The sequence below is a fragment of the Copadichromis virginalis genome, linkage group LG5, assembly GCF_057382275.1.
Source record: "Copadichromis virginalis isolate Kocher_CV1m ecotype Utaka linkage group LG5, C_Virginalis_male_GT1.1, whole genome shotgun sequence".
Classification (NCBI taxonomy): Eukaryota; Metazoa; Chordata; class Actinopteri; order Cichliformes; family Cichlidae; genus Copadichromis; species Copadichromis virginalis.
Window position 1 is genome coordinate 13,126,824 of NC_140622.1, and position 20,909 is coordinate 13,147,732.

The following is a 20,909-nucleotide window of genomic DNA, read 5'->3' on the forward strand; positions in this document are numbered from 1 at the left end:
TGAAACTGTACATGAAATGACCAAATGTGAGCTACATTTTAAATAAAATTTAAATATGGCATTAGGTCTCGCCCCTAATGGGAAGCCAAATTGCCACCTATGCCCTAAAATATGCAATTCTTTAAAAGCTATTTCACTTTTAATAGTATCATAAGCAGACAACATAAATGTATATGGGAACTGTATCATATATCACATTAGGGTCATTTTTTTCATGGTATTGTGCTGCATTCTCCAGAGTGAGAAAACTACAGTGGCCCTATGAGGCCAAATGGACTGCAATTTAAGAAAACACCAGCAATAAGAAAAACACTGCAAAAAAACACAATACACAACGGAAATAGGAAAAACAAGAACAGAAATAGGAAAAACGAAAACAGAATTAGGAAAAACAGATTTCCAAAAGCACAAGGGAAGTGTTTCTGGGGAGACAATAACCCGACGGACCAGTTGCAGGAACCAAAATATGCCAGGTAAGTGTGTTTTAATCTCATGATTCATGTAATACTGATGGCGGATTTTCAGGCTAATAGTTAGGCTAACACACTTCCCTCTCATCCTTTCTTTCCTGACAAAACCGATAGATCCTCCACTTCTTTTAAGTGTCTCCCAGCGCAATTCCTAGCATATTTTGGTTCCTGCAACTGGTCCGTCGGGTTATAGTCTCCGCAGAAACACTTCCCTTGTGCTTTTGGAAATCAGTTTTTTCCTATTTCCGTTGTGTTTTGAGCACTTTTGCAGCTTTTTTCTTATTGCTGGTGTTTTCTTAAGTTGCAGTCCGTCTGGCCTCTCAGAGCCACCGTAGCGAAAACAAAACTACTGCAGAAGTACTAAAAAATGCAGTTCCTAAACTGGCCACTTGAGGTCTGCTCCGAGAGCATGTCAATCCCCATAGAGTACCATGTTAAAGGGCTCAAATTGATAGCGTTCAGAAGCAGAAAACTAAACACTGGTTTTGAGCATACTCACTGTGCTCAGATGACTCAAATGCAGATTTCGACTGACAGGTGTGCCAACACAAGCCTGTTTAGGCTTCACTAATCCCACTTACTATTCTGATCCTCTTCATCATGTTTCGTACCATCTGGGGCATTTTGGAAGTATCTGCCAAACCATCCAAAAAATTTGTGCTTCAGTCTTGGTGCGTCAAATTCTAGTATTTTATTAGTTTGTTACTTAACGCTAATTAAGATAACTAAAGATAACTAAAATGCTAATTAGCAGATACATGAATCTGTGCAGTTTGATAACTTCTCACTTCACCCTCTGATCTAAATATGGTTAACACAAAATCAGTGTTGATTTTGACAGCAAATTTTCATCTATAGTTTTAGTCATTATTGAGGCAAATCCTAAATATCATGCAATACAGTGGAGTAAATCTGAAGTATGCTATACATATTTTCCTTGACATCAAATGTTAAATCTGTCCATGTCTTCTTTCGTCCCAATCGCTGACATTTTGTCACGTTTCTATGAGAAACAGGGAGCATTGGAACTCCCACTGTGGAGATCAAAGTGTGCGCATCTAATCTTATTGCACAAGGAGATTAATTCTGACTGACTCACTTCCAAACTTGTCCCGCCTTTTTACACAACTTAATTAGTTCTGATTGGATATTGTCTAGTAGTTTAGTTATTAGTTTTTTGCTTCGGTATCGTCTTGTTTTCGTCAGGAAAAGAGGTCATTGATGAAAACTATGGAGAAAATTATTAGTCAACAAAATTAACACTGCATTTTGAAGCTAACATGTTAACCATATTAACATTGTACCTTCAAAATGCAAAGTCTAGAATTTTGGCGGTTGACATCATTTATACACAGTCAGTATTTGCCAGCAGTGAAGTAGCCCAAACGGACTATTTTGCAGCTTTCTAATATGTTGTATTATTTAATTTTGTTTACTTTGTTACTGTTATTACTGTCTTGGAGCAACTATGATCACGTAATATCTTGTGGGATTGATAAAGTATTCTGATTCTGATTAAAGCACCAGCACCTGCCTCACCTTTCAGACCCAGAGAGTGTGTGTGCATATGCTCATAAACTCACTGTCACTAGGGTTGCAAGCCTGTTGTTTTCTGGTTGAACTGGGCTTCTTTTGACACGTTCCTGCAGTCCGCTGGTTGGATTAGACCCATTGTGCATGAAAATTGCATTCGTGTCTATAAAAAGCAAATGTTTTATTTTACCCAAATCCCACCAAACTGAATCCAAATCAACACGTTAAACCACACTATCACACTTACTGTGCACACACATGCACATAAACACTCCAAGTGAAATGCTCTGTCCTCATTTAGTTATATTACTCCCCACAAAGACTATATAGGAACACTGTATGATTAACATTACACTATGAGAGAGTGAGAATGAGAGTGTTTGCAATGATACCAAATAAAAGCTTTACTTTCTTGTTTCTGGGCAACAAGAGTGGGCGATGTTGAGTTGATTCCTCCAGCACAGTTGTGATGGATTTATATAGCACTTTTCTAGTCCTATTGACCACTCAGAGCACCAAAAGGACGCATCCTTTTAAAAAAGATTTTTTTGATAGAACCTTTTCCTACGACCCCCACTTATTGATTCATTAGAGGTGCTAAAGTTCAGTGTCGTGACCTAGAGCACTTCACATACAGACTGCAGGAGCCAGGGATTGAACTGCTTTCTGATTAGTGGATTGTACTACTTGCCTGCTGTATGGCTCCCAAACCTTTTACTGACTGAAGCATTTTTATGCTGAATGGTAGAACCACAGCCAGATCTAACTGCCGGCTACCATACATGCTTACAAACTTATCAGTGAATCAGCTCATCTTGTATAATATTTTCCAGAATTCAAAAATTCAAATTCAAATTCAAATTCAAATTTTATTTGTCACGTACACAGTCATACACAGTACGATATGTAGTGAAATGCTTGGACAACTGCTCGTGACCTAAAGAAAACAAAAAAGGAAAAGGCTATGAATAAGATAGGAAATAAATATGAAAAATTAAAAAGGGTAAATTTAACTAGGAAGGAATAAAATATAAATTAAGGTTAAAAATGAAATAACTGTACAACACAAATTAGAATGAAGGGTAAATTTAACTGGGAAGAATAAGATAAAGATAAATATATAAATTAAAGTTGAAAATAAAATAACTGTACAACAAAATACACAATATAGAACTATATAAGAATGTATGAAGAAATCTAAATATAAATAAATATATACACAATAACAGCAGCTGTACAAGTATTAACCGGAAATGAAGAATATAGTGACCAGTGTTGTGCAAAACCAAAGTCCAGAAAGTCCAGTGTGTGTGTAAGAACCATATGTGTGGGTCAGTACTGTGTGGTGGTGTGATTGAAATTAGTTTATTATATTTAAAGGCTATTTTACACCTAAACACTGGACAGTTTTTGCTCCTACTGAAGCAAATCCCTTCACCATTATATAAAAACTGTATTTTATTTTTTTATTTTTATCTTTTTATTGTTACATTTTAGCCACATAATGTTTCACATCAACAAACCACAGGCAGTCTAAGCAAAAATATGTTTCGGTATGCAGTGTGTTGTGTTGCTCCTCGATGAACGCGACAGTGGCAACATCTAAAATACTCTGAAGTTGTTTAGAGTGTCCTTTAAACTGTCTATGAAAGAAAGCCTCTTAAAGCATTTACTTGAAGAGCACCTTGGTCTCTTTTTCTTCTTCTTCTTCATTAAGCTGCATATGTATACTTTAAGAAAACCCAGCAGAGGCTTTCTGTCTCCTGTCTTCCTTAAATAATGGAAATCACATTAAGAGAAGGATGTGGGCTGTTCTCATACCTTACATCAGCCTGAATTTGCCTCATTTGCATCCATTTATACTTCGTTGAGATTTTAATTAGGGTACGTGCCACGGACAGACAAAAAGAATGTGCATAAATGAAGCTGGGAAGGGTTTATCATCCACTGCTCAAACATACCCTCAAAGCTTTAAAGTTTTCAAACGTAAACATCTTCTGCCCAGTCCTGATATAGGCAATAAAGAGAGAAGGCCAGTGTACCTCCTGACCTCATTATGCCAGCGGAAGGCGAGCTGCTCTTTGTTCTCTCTGCTGCCTGTGACACTGCTTTCCCTCCTCCTGCTTGACTCTCTTCCTCTCTTTCCTCTGTCGTGCTAACAAGCTGCCTTTTTCCTGAGATAAGGCCAGCAGATTGAGCAGTCTTACTCAGTTCCAGTTCTGCAACAGCAGCAGAATAATTTCTTATTTATTTTGTACAGGCTATAAAATTGTGCTTGAATTAGATTTTCTTATTTTTACGCTGTTACTTTGAGCTTCAGTTGTGATTATTGCTGTTGTAACTATGACTTAATGTGTAGTTCTTGTCCATTTGACTTGTGCTGAGTTTGATCTTTTCTTGATTTTTATCATTAAACAGAGCCTATATATATGTTTGCGTGTGTCAGTGAGTGCATGTGCAGTGTGCACGGGTGTAATCTGGCAGCTGCTCCAGCCTCAGGAGAGCCCGAGACAGAGGAGTGAGGGAAATGAAAGTGGAGGGATGATAGCGGAGGGGCGCCCTCGGAGAGCCAGGGATCATTGATGGGGCTCTCTGGAGAAGAGAACAAACAAACTTTAAATCAGAAAGGATGAGAGGGGCCATGGCCTGCAGAAATGGAACCCTCTGCTGAGTGTGTGCGCTGTATGAGTGTGTGTGCTTGTGCACACTTTTGTGTCTGCCTGCAAAGCCCATTCAGCTTACCATGAAAAGTTTTGGAGTCTGGGTATAGTCACGTACATAAATGAAATCTGGGCTTATGGTACAGTATAACCAAGGTTTTTCCAGGGCTGTAAAGAGGCTTATAGGTAGTTATGTCGCCAGCAGGGTTTGCTGTGCTCTGGAAACGGTGCCAGAGACTCTCAAGAGTGCACAACAAGCTTTGAGAGGGAAGATAAGGCAGCTGGAATCCATTCAGAAGTCATAAGCAAAGCTTAGATTCACTAAACATTGTACCCAACAGTTTTGGTTGGCGCATTTTCCTTTAGGTAGGCACAAAAACCTTTCTGCTAAGGGATTCATGGGTTTATTCATGTGCTGAGGGGAATGTAACATTAACACAGACAGTGCGCATTACACACTTCTATGCATTACTATGTAACATAATTTACAAGTCATCCTTGCTGCCTTGTACATGTGACAGATCAAGTTAAAGTATAAATGGTTGCTCTCGTGAGCTTACTCCTAAAATGAAGATACAGTCACCTTTTAGTCCCTGAAGACTCTGAAAAGAAATCATGTGTGAGGGGGCAAGATGTTCAGAAGGAATTCAACAAAAAATACTGAAACACTCACACACATAGTACCACATTTTGCCACTGTGCAGAAAGCTTTGGGTTTGCGCTACAACCCCTCAGGTTCGTTTGCTGTCCGGAGAGTCTTATAATTAACCAGACCAATGCCTGCTGGGAAGTGAGAAGCTAATAAGAGACATTAGAGGTGGCTGGTTTGTTGGAGGTGTCAGGTAAAAACAATTATCCTCACATATATCATGACTTTAAGAAGCACACACAAATGCAAGGAACCAAACACACAGACAGACGTGCATGGAGATGGAATGATAAAAACAAAAATGCGGATGCAAACGTGACAGCGATTTCCTCTAACTAAATAAAGTGCACACGTCTCTGCTTAGATCAAGTGCTTTGTCTGAAAGGAGTCAAAAAGAAATGATTATTTTTTCATATGCTGTTTGCTTTTTTTAATTTCCCTCCATGCACACCATCACGAGAACAAGAGTCGCCTCTGTGACAGAGTTAATGAGGGCGCTGGGCTGAGAATAAAAGCAAAATATCACTAAAAAGTGTTTACTTATGAATCAAAGACTGAGACCGGAATAAATCGAGGAGTTTAAACAAAAGTAAATTATTCAGCAGATCTGTTTAATCCTCAGAAAAGCTGGCCCGTATTTGATTGTTATTTGCGGCGCAAATGTGTTTGAATTTCGACTCGATTATTTTCAACAACAAATGCCAAAACACCAACAAAATCTCCCTTACAGTCGATGAATTTCAAGCAAATAATCCCCCCACCCTTTTTTCCCCTCCTTCTCTCTCTCTCTTTCTCTCTCTCTCTCTCTCACAGCATCATACCAAGTGAAGCAGGGGACATGTGAGGTGGTGGCGGTGCATCGCTGCTGTAATAAGAATAAGATTGAGGAGCGCTCTCAAACCGTCAAGTGTTCCTGTTTCCCGGGGCAGGTCGCTGGCACGACCAGAGCCAGACCCTCCTGTGTGGAAGGTAAAACTACGTGTGAGTGTTAGTGTGAGTGTGTATATCAGGCCAAGCGTCTCTTCCAGTGGTTCCTCATTTATACCAAACAAATCCCGATGTGAGAATCTCTTGAAATGAAGTAGAATTAGTGATTCTAGTGGAGCTGATCACCGACCAACAGCCTGAGTGGATGTTTGGGCTGAAAATCAGCCCCGTCTTCTAACAGCGCACAGGCCTGAATTTGTTGGGCATCGTTGCTTTGTGAAACACATAAACAAGTAGGGTGTGCTTTCGGTTTCTGTGTTTTGTGCATCATATTGCAGACATCTCCCCCACAACACTGCAGCAGAGTCTCTCCATTTCTGCCAGATCTTTTTGGTATCTGTTGGAAACCTTTGCGAGCGTGACTGGAATTCCAAATGAAGATTTTGCAGGTTTGGACAGTGCTTCGCTGCACAACATGTTTTTGTAATAATTGACACGCTGCTGAATCCGGCGGGGTCACGAAGGCTAAAAATGGTTTTAATTATCTTGCATCATTAAAGTTTCTACATGAAACTTCTCACCTAAAACAAATCATTACTAGATTCATTTTGGAGATATTAGAAACGTAAATAGATGAGTTTAAATTTGCTGCCAGGTTGGATTCTGTCTGAAAATGACTTTTTTTTAATGGCACACTGCTGCTGGATTGAAAATGTATTTTCAGTTTATTTCCCTATAATAGAAGGAGTGAGATTGAGAGTGAATTCACACCACTGTCTTTACTTAAATTAAGATAGGATGTTTACTGGAAAATGAATGTAAAGCACCTTTAAGTGGGTCTTGAGTAATAGGATTTTTAATGTGTTAAAGTAAACCTGGATATATCTCGGTCCTCTTTCACCAGCGGTTTGGGGTTCATTGCATCCCAAGGAGATAACATGAAAAGTTAAAGCCACTAATGCCGGTAATGTTTCTCCTTGCCTTGCTAATTCCCCCATGCTATATGAAAGGAGAATCAAAAATATGACATCAGATTGGATGATTAAGCTGCGGTTTTAAAGGAATGCTGGTATATGGGACAGCTTAACGTTTCATATCCAGTCAGGCCGCGCGAGTATTTGACAGATGGTGATAGAGGAAGTATTTTTTTTTTTTGCATGTTTTTATGGGTTCAGACAGAACATTTGGGTGATTAGCGAGAGGAACGTTTTTATAAACAAATAAAAGCATGACATCAAACCCTTATGTTGGTTATGATTTTCAAGTCAACAGTTAAATAAAAATGTTGGATTCTGAAAAACGACAACAACAAAAATATCATCAAGCTAATTAATCATCCACAGACTTTCGCTCAGATACACAAATGTGTCTGTTTATACATGCTGAGTGTGCGGCTAGTAGCGAAGATGGACAGACGAAAGCTGAGGGTCGTTTTCATAGACCTCTGTTGCACCCGTTTGTCCGCATCGAGAGCTGCTGCCCAGCAAGAAACAAGCAGTGTCACTGACCCCTATCATCCGCAGACGCTCCACTGAGATCAGACACACACACACTGTGTCAGCCAACCTCATCCAATCGCACTGTATTAGCCCCCTACCAGAAGAAAATACACAGTTGTTTAATACGTGAGCGGAGACACTACCTCTCCAAAGCATGAGGGTAATTCATACTGTTAACGTCACCTCGGGAAGGGGACTGGAAGCTGATTCCGCACTTGCAAACAAATAAGTAATGAATCTACACAAATAGAGTCTTTGATGTGAGATCTGTGGGCAAACTTGAAGTGATGTCTCTTTTTTTTCTGTTTCAGATTTGGAACTAGATCAGATTTCACAGCGTTTGGTTTATTTTCCATGAAAAATAGCGTATTAGCCCCATTATCACTCTAATGCTGTAAATGAATGATATGGTAATTATCAAGAAGGGTAAAAAACGAGCCAAAACAAATCTCATTCACCCCGGCTCGCTGTTTGTTGACGTCTATTGACAGACAGTGCAGCACACAAACAAGAACTACTCACAGTCATTTAGTTTGGCAAATAGCAACTTCTTATTAAAACGCACATTATTTTTGACACGTGGTTCCCAATCCTACAGCTGTGCTATTGCTACATACAATCGGCTTTAATACAACTTCCCATTTTCATTTGAGTCTTCGTTTTATCTGACTTTGCAAATGCCCGCACGCTTTCCACCTTTACTAGTCAGGGCTGTGCACACACTGCCAGTCTGTGCCAACCTCCAGGCACTGAGTTGCTATTGCTGCGCGTGACCAGTAGACGGTGCTTTCCCCATTGAAATAACTTTAGTAACAAGCATACCTGCTGGTTCATTTCAGCACCATTTTCACCCAATAAAAAAGTAGATTTGTTTTTTAACCTCTTTGATGAGTTCCAAGATGGGAACTATTGCTTGATAATGATAAAACCAGGCAACCATAGCAAAGATGATTGGCTTTGTAATGAAAGCCAGGATAAACAAGGAATCACGTGAAACTTTGCTAACCCTTCAGAGCAGGCACTGCACTGATTCCTTGCTTTTATTTGTTTACTTCAAAGACGTGGTCTCGTTTGCTAAAAGGAGGAGTGACACTAATGAGAACCTAATGCACTCTGCGTGTGATTGAGAGTTAGTGATGGATTCTTTTTGATGGTCTTAATCACTTTTTTCGACTCACACGCACGCACAGACTGCGCGGTTTTGCCGTCACACCGGTCACGAGGCTTTCTAATTTTCTATTCAGATCTCACCTCGGAGTCTCACCTCCTCTCACTTCCAAATCCAGTGCTCAGCAGCACTTATCTCATGAGTCAGGCTTGACCTCTGAGTTCACAGTTCCAAAAGATCTCACCTCATCCAGGGTTTTCTTACGCACACAAACACACCTCAGTGCACGCACACATCCACGCGTGCTTCTCTCTCCCCTTTTTTTGGCTGGAGCACTGATGGAAAGAGACAACCCCCTCTCAGCAGGTAGCCTTTGTAGAAAAGCCATAGTGTAAATGGAGTTACATTATTGATGCTGGCTGAAAGAGGAGTTAATGGTGAGAGGTCCCATTACTGGGCTGCTGCACTGCATGGTGGGATACGCTTTTTCAAGTGAACTCTATTCATCACAACAACCCTGAAACCCACTTCTGTATTGGCTTCTTTTCTTTTTCTTCTCTGTTGGAATTAGCGCTGGTGGCGTGTGAGAATAAAGGGTTTGTCCTGCAAAAAGTAAGGTCATTTGGAGAAGTCTAAATCTGCGCGTGAAGAGTTTGCAGAGGTAGAATTGTTAACCGGAAAAAAAATAGAAGTCAAGCAGTGAAGCTCTTTTCGGGCTAACGCTGTAGGAGAAATGCACCCTGTCCACTTCTGAGTGGCTCACATATATTTTATATTTATATATCCTAAAAAACAAACAAAACACAGGTCGATGTCAAGAAAAGAAGTGCAGTAGCAGAGTTATGTTATGGAAATGTTTTCCTTGGTGTCACAGTACGCTAATCTATCTTTGAAGGACAGGAACAAACTGTTGCAAATTGTGAACAGTAACAGCAGCTTAGCCCAGAGCCTCTTTATACCAGACAGCTACAGAGGATGACCAGTTCCATCGTGAATGCTGACGGCCACCCCTTATTTGACGAGGTTAGCAGTCCCTAAATGCAGGACAAAGCTGTAAAGAAACAGCTTTGTCCCATGTTGCTATTCTTTATCTGAATAAGTAATATCGGTTCCATTGATTTTTAATTTGTGATGTATTATGATATTGTTTTTAGCTTCTTGGCCTTTTTTAAAATTGTATTCATTAGTCTGAAGGTTTGCAGTTGGGGTTGTAGTGAAGCCTGGAGCCCTCTCTCTTTTCTCTCTTTTATTTTTCTCACCATGTGTTTGTGAATATTGTCCAGGGTCTGTGTTTGATGTCTGGTAGAAGGGTTGTCTGCTCTTTTAACTGCAAAACAAATATGCCTAGAGGTGCCAATAAAGGAACCTTGAACCTGAAGATTGACCAGATTCACTAGATGTAAAGGTCCCAATTGTGAACACTATCACACAGTGTGAATTTATTGATGTAAGCAGCAATTTTAACAATATGTCATAATAAATAAACAAACCTCTGCACTTGTATCATCAGAGTAGCACCGGCATCCATCTGATCTGCTTTCTCTGGAGTACACTTCTGTACAAAAGCAGAAAGTTGCTCATAAAGTGAACTGCATGTTTTTACGGTGATTTTTTTGGGTACCAGACAAAATGACTTTAAATCTTTTCACAGTCACTGTCATTAAAGTATGTTTGGCGGTGGGGAACGAGAGAGAGCACGGCGACCTGATAAAAACGGTGGCTGAGTGAATTTTGCTCGCTGTGTGATAGATATGGTGACAGCCAAACTGTGTTTCATTGCTGGGCCAAGAAATTTAGTTAAGTGTTTCAGCACACATCAACCTGCTGTTGTTTACAATAATATCTGCTCCTTAATGTCATGCTTTTGAAATTTTGCCAATCTGTTCTGGTGTATGTGCATAACCATAAACCGCGTGCAGTCTTTGTCTGACAGTTATACCAATGTGTTTTTCACTTTTTTGCTTCTTCTTCTTGTTTTTTGTCCACATACCTGGGTGTGCTGGCATGGATGTGCGAGCTGGGGCAATGGAGATAAAGTGTGTTAGTAAATCATTGTAGAAAGAGATGGATGCCGCTCTCCAACTGCTTCTGCACTTCAGGATCACTGAGTGGAACTGTTACAAAGCCTGGGAGCATTCATATATCTGGATCCACCTCCAAACTGCCTATGGGTGTGTATGGGTTTGAGTACATGGAGGTGCATCATATTCCCTTTAAATAGTGATGACCTCGGAGCAAGGGCACAGGAATGCTCTGATTGTGCATTATAGCTTACACTTATTGCACATTTGGGACTGTATAGATGGACACATGAAAACCACATTACATCTATAGTGCTCAACAGACATGTGTGCACATATAAATGTGTAAGCACCCAGACACAGACACAAAGAAACCCTCCTCTGCTGTAGTGTATATATTCAGCTGCTCCATCGTGTGAGTTCAAGCAGTGCCTTTGTAAAGTATTAATGGGGATACACTCCCACAGACACATGCTGTGCGCACAGTGTGATAGGATGTCCTGGCTAACATCAAACAGGCTACAGCATAGTTACACAATTGGATAGGTAGTCATTAAATTAGTTTTGTTATATCGGAGGCTAATTGGTTACTTTAGATGAAAAGGTTAGGAGTCAGGGAAGTCCCTTTGAACTTGGTGACTTTTTTGGATTCAGTGTGACAGATACATTTTTTGCCCACTGATGAACTGAGGATGAGGTGGGAAAGGCTCAATCCATCAAAAAAAAAGCTGTATGGATGAAAATGTACATTTTTTACTGTGGTACATCATAAAAGTAAAGGTCATGAGAATAATGAATAATGTACTATAATATAGCTAAACTATATTCATTACCATATCTCACCCTTAGAGGGTAGGCCCTGAGTAGAGGTGCTACATTCAAAGCAGCCAGTTTAGGCGTTTGGGCATCTGACCAGCATGCTGCCTGAGTGCCTCTTGGTGAGGTGTTTTGGGCATGTCTAACTGTAGGGAGGCCCTAGGGTAGACCCAGGATATGCTACTGAGGTTGAGGAGGAAAAGAAAGAGAAATGATTTAGATTATGCATAACAGTTTTTTTGTCTTTTGAGAGTTCGATTGTGTTGACCTGGTAAAAATCAGAAATTAAAGCAGTGTTAGAAATCAGGTTTATATTTTTGGCATCGAGGTGAATGGAGGTGGTGTTTTTTTTTTTTCAGTCAACGCTTGTTAATTCACCTGCTAAGCTGGAGCACAGCATGCATTCTTGAAGTGCTAATTGGCAAGAATCAAGGCATTGCATACAATAACTGAGCAGCGTTGTGCCACAGGGATGTGAACAAAACATCTTTTTGCTTTCATGCAGTGGAGAAGGAGACCTGCAATTTCAACTTTGTCCACTTGATGTCACAAACATTACAATATCAATGCAAGCAGTGGCAGAGAAGGCATGAACAGAGGCGGCGCTGGGATGAATGCTCGTACGGCTGACATGCTTGTTTGCACACACAAAAATGAAAAAAGTGAAGCTGCAGCTGGCAGAATGCTGAGTGACATTTACCAGGTGTGTGCTAGATTGACATGTTGTGATCAGTAGCAGGCGAGCAAAAGCTGTAGGCACCCTCGTAGCATAAAGCATCCGCAGACCTTATTTCGACAACCCAGGAGACTCAATGAGAGCCAGGGGAATAACATACTGTAGCTCCAGTCCCTTCTGTTGCCTAATCACCTGCACCTTAAACAAAGCCCTGTCTAGACGTTTGCCCTCAGCTGATCCCATGCTGAAAGTTTGCAGGAGAACTTAAAAGGCATTCTGAGTGCAGCTTCTATAACGACTGCGAGTAACTGTGATGAAATGTATGCCTGAGCTGCAAACCTTTTTTTAATTAGCATGGGCACCTTTTGTGAATATAAATGTAGAGTCTTAATGAGACTGATGCAATTAGAGTACGTAGAGCTAAGGGGAAGTTCATGTGTTAAATGCATTTTTCCCTGAAAAAATGTCTTTCTGTTTGACGAACTTGGCAGTGATTCATTTTCACTGGTACTTGTTGAACATTATTGTGAAAAAATTACAGGCAAGACTGTGGAGACACAGTGGAAAGTCGTCATTGTCACTTTAGCTTAATAATTTTAAAAGCAACTCAGCTGATGATTGTTTTTCCACTTTGTTTTGTTTTGTAAGAGAGACTTTAACTGAGACCAAAGAACAACGGTTACATGAGTCACGAGTCATGTGGTATGAAGCAGCAAGCAGTAGGTACTTAATGTTGCTCCCTTATTTCCTGTGGAGCCCCCACATCGGCTGGATCTGCCTATTGCTCAGGTGCAGAATTTTGCCACAGATGTCCTTCCTGATACCCTTATGTGCTCGCTATGTCTCAGGCCTCAGTCACACAGGCTGAGAGACCTGTTGGCGACCATCTGGCAGCCGCTGATCATGAGGGGGAAAATGTGCACCTCCTGACTAGTTGTGGATCATTTCTTCGGGTTTTCCTGCCAGTCACTAGCATGAAATGGATCACAAAGATGTACATGATGCTGCACTGAAAGGCCTGTTGCAAATGCTTTGGATGGCAGCAGATTCCCACCTTTGTTGTCTGTAGCTTGCATGGAAGACACTAACTTGTCTGTGAACACTTGCTAATTCCTCTCTGAGCTAAAATGAAACAGTGTGATGCAAACTGGAAACGGAGACCATTTGTCTTCAAAGTAAAAGTTGTCCTTATCGCTGCAACCAACACATCCCAAAAGGCACAGATTTTCTTCGAAGGAAAACATTCTCCACTGCTTGGTGAGTAGTTTGTGTCTGCAGACAAGTTGGCGTCTCCCATGCAAACTACTGGGTGACAATAGCAGTTCCAAGGAACTTTTCAGTTCAGCACCATATACACCTCTTTCACCAGTTCATGTGACCAATTTCAGGTTAGCAAATGCCAACAACCTCCAGCAACTGAATTTTTCCTTTTTTTCTGATGACCAGTAGCTACCAGGGTGGGTCACTGACAACTGTGTGGGGCTTTAGCATTTGATTTCAAAGTGACTGCCAGCAGCCATCATTTACTATTGACAACCAGGGGAATGCACATTTTTCCTGGTGGTTGCCAGATGCTAGCCGACGGGTCTCTAGGCCTGTGTGTTCTGAGCGCTAAGACAGCACACAGTCTTCCATAAATCCATCATGTATTGCTTATATGCTCTTTTTTGTTTGTTTTTGTACATAAAAGGCATATGTATATGCCATGCAGTTTGAGAGTTTTGATAGTGATAGTGGACGAAGTTGATTATTTTTGGACAGGTCGCTATTTAAGCCGGTTTCTGGTCTATGTGCTAAGTTAAACTAGCTGGAGGCTGTCTGTGGTTTCATATTTACTGTAGAGGCTCACGAGGGTCAGTAGTGTTAATATAAGTGGATTAGTGAACTATTCAAGATGACTATCTAAATCTTCTAAATGTAAATATTGAATTTCAGTCATTCAAACCGTTGCGCACCTGAAAAGCTTCCTACTGGCCTCTAAACTTCCTCCATCAGTACAGCGAGGAAAAATACGGCTCCAGTGGAGATAATTTCAGAACTAACTGGTGCACAGTATTGCTGTAATCTTTTTACCATTGACCTGTTGAGATCTCTGTCTGAATGCCGTCCAGTACTTGAATTATCCATGACATCACAGGCCACGTACAAACTCGTGTCCATTTTCTCACTTGACAGGCAGGTTCTTATGTGTCATGCCCCACCCTCCTAGTAATAGCATGAGATAAGGTGCAATAAACACTAACTCCATAATAGCACTCAAAGGCCATGCCTAGTAGCTCTATATAACACTCGAGCAGTACAAAGCACTGTCGTTGACACTGTAATGGCCACATTAACAATCATTACACAGCCATTGGTTTTTAGAACCGCTTACTGCCACTGAGCTCATGTATCATAACAGTGTGTTCAACATTAGCCTCATCATAGCGGCGAGAGGTTTTTTTGTGTTGACTGGGCAGCTTCAAGTTAGCTTTCTGCTTCTCGCCAATTTCCACTCCGCCTCAATTTGCTACTCTCCTCTTCCTGTGTTTTCTTTGTTTGATCTGCTCCTTTCACCACTACAATCAGTGATAGTCATCCTCAAACGGCCTCTTTCCTTTGCACCCTTCACTCTGCCTCCCCGAGTTCCTCTCACTACAAAGATGTTTTCTTGGTGAACAGCTATTATTTAGTCTTGTCTCCCTCCCGCCCTCCTCTCCCTCTTTCTCTTAGTGGCACTGTTTTCTTCTCCCAGAATGCTTGAGAGAATTGGCCCATGTTCTTTTGCATTATGCAGTTGAAAGTCAATTTTCCTCACAATACCAGCTTATCTCATTCATTTGTTGGAAACAGCAGATATGAAAAAAATTTCTTTCTAAACACCATCAGTCCAGCAGCTTAATGATGATGAAGTTGGGGAGATGGGATTCTTTTTTTCTTTCTGCATTCACCTTTGAGACTAAAGGATGGGCAGATGATGAGTTAGGAGAGCGGGGACTGAGTTATTCTCTCTTATTCTGTCTCTTGTCTACAAGGTGGGGTCAAATGATCTGTGAGATTTGAGTGCCAGCTGCTAAGATGGAGGAAACTTTAGCTTTTAATAGCGGATAAACTATAGCTCAGCCCAGACTGCATCCACTTTCCTACCTGTGCAACAGGATCCAGTAGCTCAAGACCATATTTACCAAGTCAGGTACATTTTCAGTCGTGTGAGGACATGCTTGAAAAACTATAATAACATGACATTCACAAAAACATAGATTCTGCACTGTATAGATGTGCAGTCAAATATGAGCGAATGTGCGGCATTGACCATGTTACCTCATTGTTCACCCACATGAGATATTATTGCATTAATATGAACCATGGCACTGGAACTAAGTGAATATGTCAGATGTCATACCGTTATTCTACATATAAAAGTGTCAAACCACGGCTGGAATGACGGTGGGAAAGTGTTTTACCTTAACGTGATCAGTTTTCATCCGAGACTACAATAAGAGAAGAAGGGTGCATCAAGCTTTGTTCACTGAAACACAGAAAAACAGCTTTTTAACAGATCCAGGAGTTGCTAACAAAGAACCCAACGCCACAGCAGTTCTGTCAAAGCGGCAGCTCTCTGAAACATCATCATGCTGGGATGATTTGAGTTATTAGATTTGGTTCAAATATGTCCTTGACTGGATGCTGCCATTAATCAAAACTTAGGTAATTCTAATAATTAGAATTATTTCGTTTAATACGATTAGAACAAATATGAAATCTCCACAAGTGTTTTGTTTTTGTGATCCTGCATGCATATCCTGCCGTCCAAGTTTTTCTTAGTTTGAACAGAATAAAAGTTGTTGCAGTTGGTAAATAAAACACAGCTTCTAATTGTTTGCTTTAGTACAAAGAGCTCTTTTTGCCCTGCAAAAATCATACAGCACTTCAGAATCAGCATGTTGTCTTAAATAAATGAGCCTTTTTTTATTGATAGAATTTCTTCTTCATAATCCTATTTTCCCCTTGGTCTTATGCAATATGAATAATGCTGGTTCCATTCACTTAATGTGTTTTGCTGATTTTGCATGTAACAAAAGGCAATTAAATGATAAGCAGAAATTTCATTTGAATTACAGGAAGTGACTGTCAGCTCCTCATGCAAATTCACACATCTGCACAAGAAGCAAAAAAAAAACAAAAACACAAACAAGTGAACATCAGCAGTGTTGCAGGAGGGAACTTTTCAACTCTTCTCATTCTACTTATGAATACAAAAAAACTCATTAATCTTTATTCACAGTGTGCTGTCCATGGTTCTGGTGGTTTCCAGTGATCAGTGTTAATTATTGCATGGTGTGCTGGTCACGTTGGTGTTGTAAATTTGCCTTATTCTAGCCTTTTGCTCTTCATGTCATATAATCCATTTACTAACCCTCCGTCTTTAATTTTCTCTCTGAACATCCGCTCACTACTCCAGCGTCCATTGTAGCCCAGAAGTGGTGGTGTCAAATGCAGCCATGTATGGATGGGGAGGAGTGTAAGGTCCTTCCTGACCTGACCGGTTGGTCCTGCAGCACTGGCAACAAAGTCAAAACCACCAAAGTAAGAAGAATGCATTTGTCTGTTTGTCTACACCTGCCTGCTCTCTCTCTCTCTCTCTGATGTGAAATCACTGATCAACGCTTCTCCTTTTCATGGATTTCTTACCTGTGTTTTTTGCGCTTCTGCACCGTGACCTACGTGCAGTGTGTAACTCTAATTATAGCGTAGCCTTTGAAATCTTTTCATCAGCGTGCTACAACAAAGCGTGTAAAATTATCAGTGCTCACATCAAAAAGTCCCACGAGAATCATGTGATGCCCAAAAAAACAAAAAAAACAAACAAAAAATGCATGTATTACCAACCTAACTAACATTTGATATAGATAGATATGACCTTGATCTTCAATTCAATTGATTTGTTTTGTCTGTGAAACATCTTGCTTGAATTAGTGTTGAGTAAACAAACTTTCAACTTGATGACTCTTGCTAGTGTTCGTATTGTATACGCCAGTATATGAAAAGAAAAAACTCAGAAGGGCTTCCCAAGAAAATTAAAGTTGATCTTGTAAACAGAGATTGTTTGGATCTTCAAAATGCCCACAGAAGACCGCAGTCTAATTTAATCACTTATTTCAGAGATCATTATAAATTACAAAGAAAATACAGCGCTAATCAACAGGCAAGCCTCCGGGTGATTGTTTGTGGAGCTCCTGTAGCCGTATCTCTTCAGGTAAGACGAATCAAAAAGAACAAAAAACAAAAACAACCATCACAGTAAACCCGAGACCTCTGTACAGTCTACCCCACACAACCGCCATGTGATGTCGAGTAAACTGATGCTATTCATATGAGATAAATTGATTTAAATGAGGGCCCTTCATGGCCCTTTGTAATCTGCTGAAGTGTGAAAGTTAATTTGTGGGTCTGACGACCGGGCAGTGTGTGTGCATGCGCCAGAGTGCGTGCCGTGGGATGGAGCAGGTGTTTATTTACAGGTGAAATATAAAAAGAGAAACAGTTGGACGGGAAAGCGCCATAAGACTAATTGCTCAAGAGATGGCATAACAGAACAACATCTGTCGCATTCATTAGAATGCATTATGGCTGGGGCCTTCCACAGAGGCTTCACAATTAAGAGTCGTAATTAAATTGGTGAGTGGGGTAGACTGAGGAACAGAGGCACTGCCGAGCTCAGTCACAGGCAGTGGAATTAATGACCCTGGGCCTAACACCAACTCTGGGACTGATAGGTGCAATTATCCCTGTTTTGTTGCACGTTGCCGTCTCTCTTCTTCTTCACTCCCTTCCTCTCCTTTTTGTCCCTCCTACCTTGTCTGATGAGGCCTTTAAGCTAACTGCATCAGTGGACATTAATTGTGAATTTGCAAGGTGCTTTGGGACTGGCGAGCAGTTACTTGGAGACTTGGTGGCAGATGTCACTGTAGATAGTTGCAATGAGACATCGATTCCTTGGCAACTGCTCACACGGCCCTGCTCTCTTACTTTCTCTGCAGCTCTGCTCTTTACACTGGGTCTCTCTTTATTCCTCTGACCTCCTTGTACCACCTCAGCATATTATTCACCATGATGATCAGTATATGTCAATCTTTCTTTCACTCCCACACGGCGTAGGTGTGTTGTAGAAAGATGCATAGATTGCCTGACTGAGGCATCATCATTTAACAAGAAACAGCAAAAACACCACACCATGAGATCTGTATTTTCATTCTTACTTAATGTAGTTTTATTTGCAGGAGTGGAACAAGCAGAATTAATATTTTATGCATGAACATATCTGGTCATTATACAGCATAAACACACACCGCACTGGGTTTGCTGGGAAACAAGTTCTTTACATCTGCAATTACACTCCTTCAGCTCTCTGTTCAAGTGTAAACAAACCATTGCAGCTCCAAGACATGTGAAATTCAGCTTAACCAGTTGAGACACTGTTGGTTCTTGCAATCAGACCACCGGCTAGACTGCCAACAAGCTCTTTTGGTCCAATGAAAAGGACACAGAGGCTGAAATACAAAGGAAATTGTTTGACTTTAAATATTCACCCCTGACATCCGATTGTCTCTTTCAAATAGAAACATTTGTTCAGCCACTGTGAAGCACTTCTTGTGATTAGATGTCTCTGCGACCCTGATTCTCTTCTCTTCTCTCTCTTTTTTTTCTTTTTAGGTCACCCGATAGCAAGAGAGCCACCGAGCCATGAGGAAACATGAAGCTTTCCATGTGGAAAGGATGGATGACTCACACATATTGTATTTACTGTAAGATGCGGGAAAGGAAAGGACTGCTGTCAAGATATCCATCACAAAATAATGGGATCAAACGTACTCATCACAAACTATGTTCACTTGGCAACATGGAGCCACGTGTACAGCATATGTAATATGCTGGTTGTTGAGACCAATGGACTACAATCAGGGTACCAGTGGACAATAAGGCGACTCTTTTTTCCAATAATGAACAGTTTGGATTAATCAGAAACGTTTGATTTCAAACTCCAATTAAGCATTTCAAAGTATATATTTCAACAAAGCTTTCTGGGACGAGCGTAAGATGTGAACTAGAGGCGGCGCTGAGAGTGTTGCTGGACACGGTTCAGACCTGTTGAACATATACTGGAAACACTGGCGGCAGTCTGGATGGGTACATGAGAGTTAGCAGCTTATAACTAGCAAATAGCAAATTAGATTTAAACGGCTCTTGTGGGTCAAGTCACTACCACAAAGACTGTTTTGCGGGAGTCATTTTGCAGTTCTAATTAGGAATTGCAATAGGATCATAACAACATATTAAAAATTCATGTAAGATATTTGCACTAGTCGAAGCCGTTTGGGAATGTTTTGTTTTTCTAGATATCTCTCATCTTTTTGCTGTGGATGTCACATGAAACTGAAGGTGAGCATTTTGTAAAGTGTCTGACACTTGAAGTAGATAAATATGTATATCACACCTCACTCATTCTGAGTAGTTATTTGTTTAAAAAAAAAGGCTCAGACTGTCGAGCTTCACTTACATACAGCTTGGTACAATATGAACTATTAAAGTGTGATTCATCCGTCTCATTTTTTTGCCCAGAGAAATTTTCCAGGCTCGGCCTTCAGAGTTATATATCTTTGATCTGTTTTATTCGGTACTGCGACATCTCTTATTTTGACTGTTGAAAGGAGGACCATAAATGCTCAAACAAGTGTGACCTGTTCTAATGTTGTTATTTCTTTCTTCCTTCTTTTTTTTTCCTTGCTGAAAATGTTTTCCAAATATTCTGGTTCTTAATCTTTAAAAGCACCACAGATACAAACCCACCGCACGATGAGGTTTCTTTTTAGCTTCTTTTTATTAGACGTGTTAGTTTTTTTGCACGCACGTTGCCTATCCGGTCGTTAAGTCTGACGTCACAAGCCGTGTCTGGGCCTAAACTCCGCTGCAGGTCCATATATCAAACGATCACTATGGCATTACTGAGAGTTGAAAAACTGTCTAAAGTCTTTCATCTTTAATAAAATGATCAGCGTTCTGCTCTACCAGGTGTAACAATTGAGTTTAACATCCAGGCATCCATGAAAACGGAATTTATGACATAAGTAAAGTAAGTAAGTAAAGTTTATTTATTAAGCGCTTTTCATAGACAGGTAGTCACAAAGCGCTGCACACAGAGATTAAAATAAACAATACGATAATTAGCAAATGCATGATATACACAATAGGCCTATAGAGTTTAAATGTAAATCAAAAATATAAAAATGTAAAAAAGCATTGGTCAACAGAAAGCTTGTTTAAACAGTAAAGTTTTTAACTGTTTTTAAAGGATTCCACAGAGTCAACCAAACGTAGTTGTAGAGGTAAACTGTTCCACAGACATTTGACAACGGAGTTAGAAGTTAGCAGGGAGTTAGCTCGCTAGCTTCTATCTAAATACGATATAGCATGTCCTGACTGCGGGGTTTTGGAAACAAATTAAAACGTACAGCTCTGTTATCACTTCCAACATAAATGAAGACAGAAAACTAAACAGCAGTGACGTTTGTA

General features: G+C 40.4%; 1 protein-coding gene across 1 annotated transcript in view; it reads left to right on the top strand.

The window, feature by feature from the left end:
• Positions 1-20,076, top strand: part of tafa4b (TAFA chemokine like family member 4b) — a 37,650-nt gene extending 17,574 nt beyond the window's left edge. Inside the window, exons 4-6 of the mRNA XM_085456035.1 lie at positions 6,126-6,281; positions 16,801-16,925; positions 19,053-20,076. Coding sequence (XP_085312161.1) covers positions 6,126-6,281; positions 16,801-16,925; positions 19,053-19,064 — 293 coding nt within the window. The 3' untranslated portion in view covers positions 19,065-20,076. The remainder of the gene's footprint in view (positions 1-6,125; positions 6,282-16,800; positions 16,926-19,052) is intronic.
• The last annotated feature ends 833 nt before the right edge of the window (positions 20,077-20,909 follow it).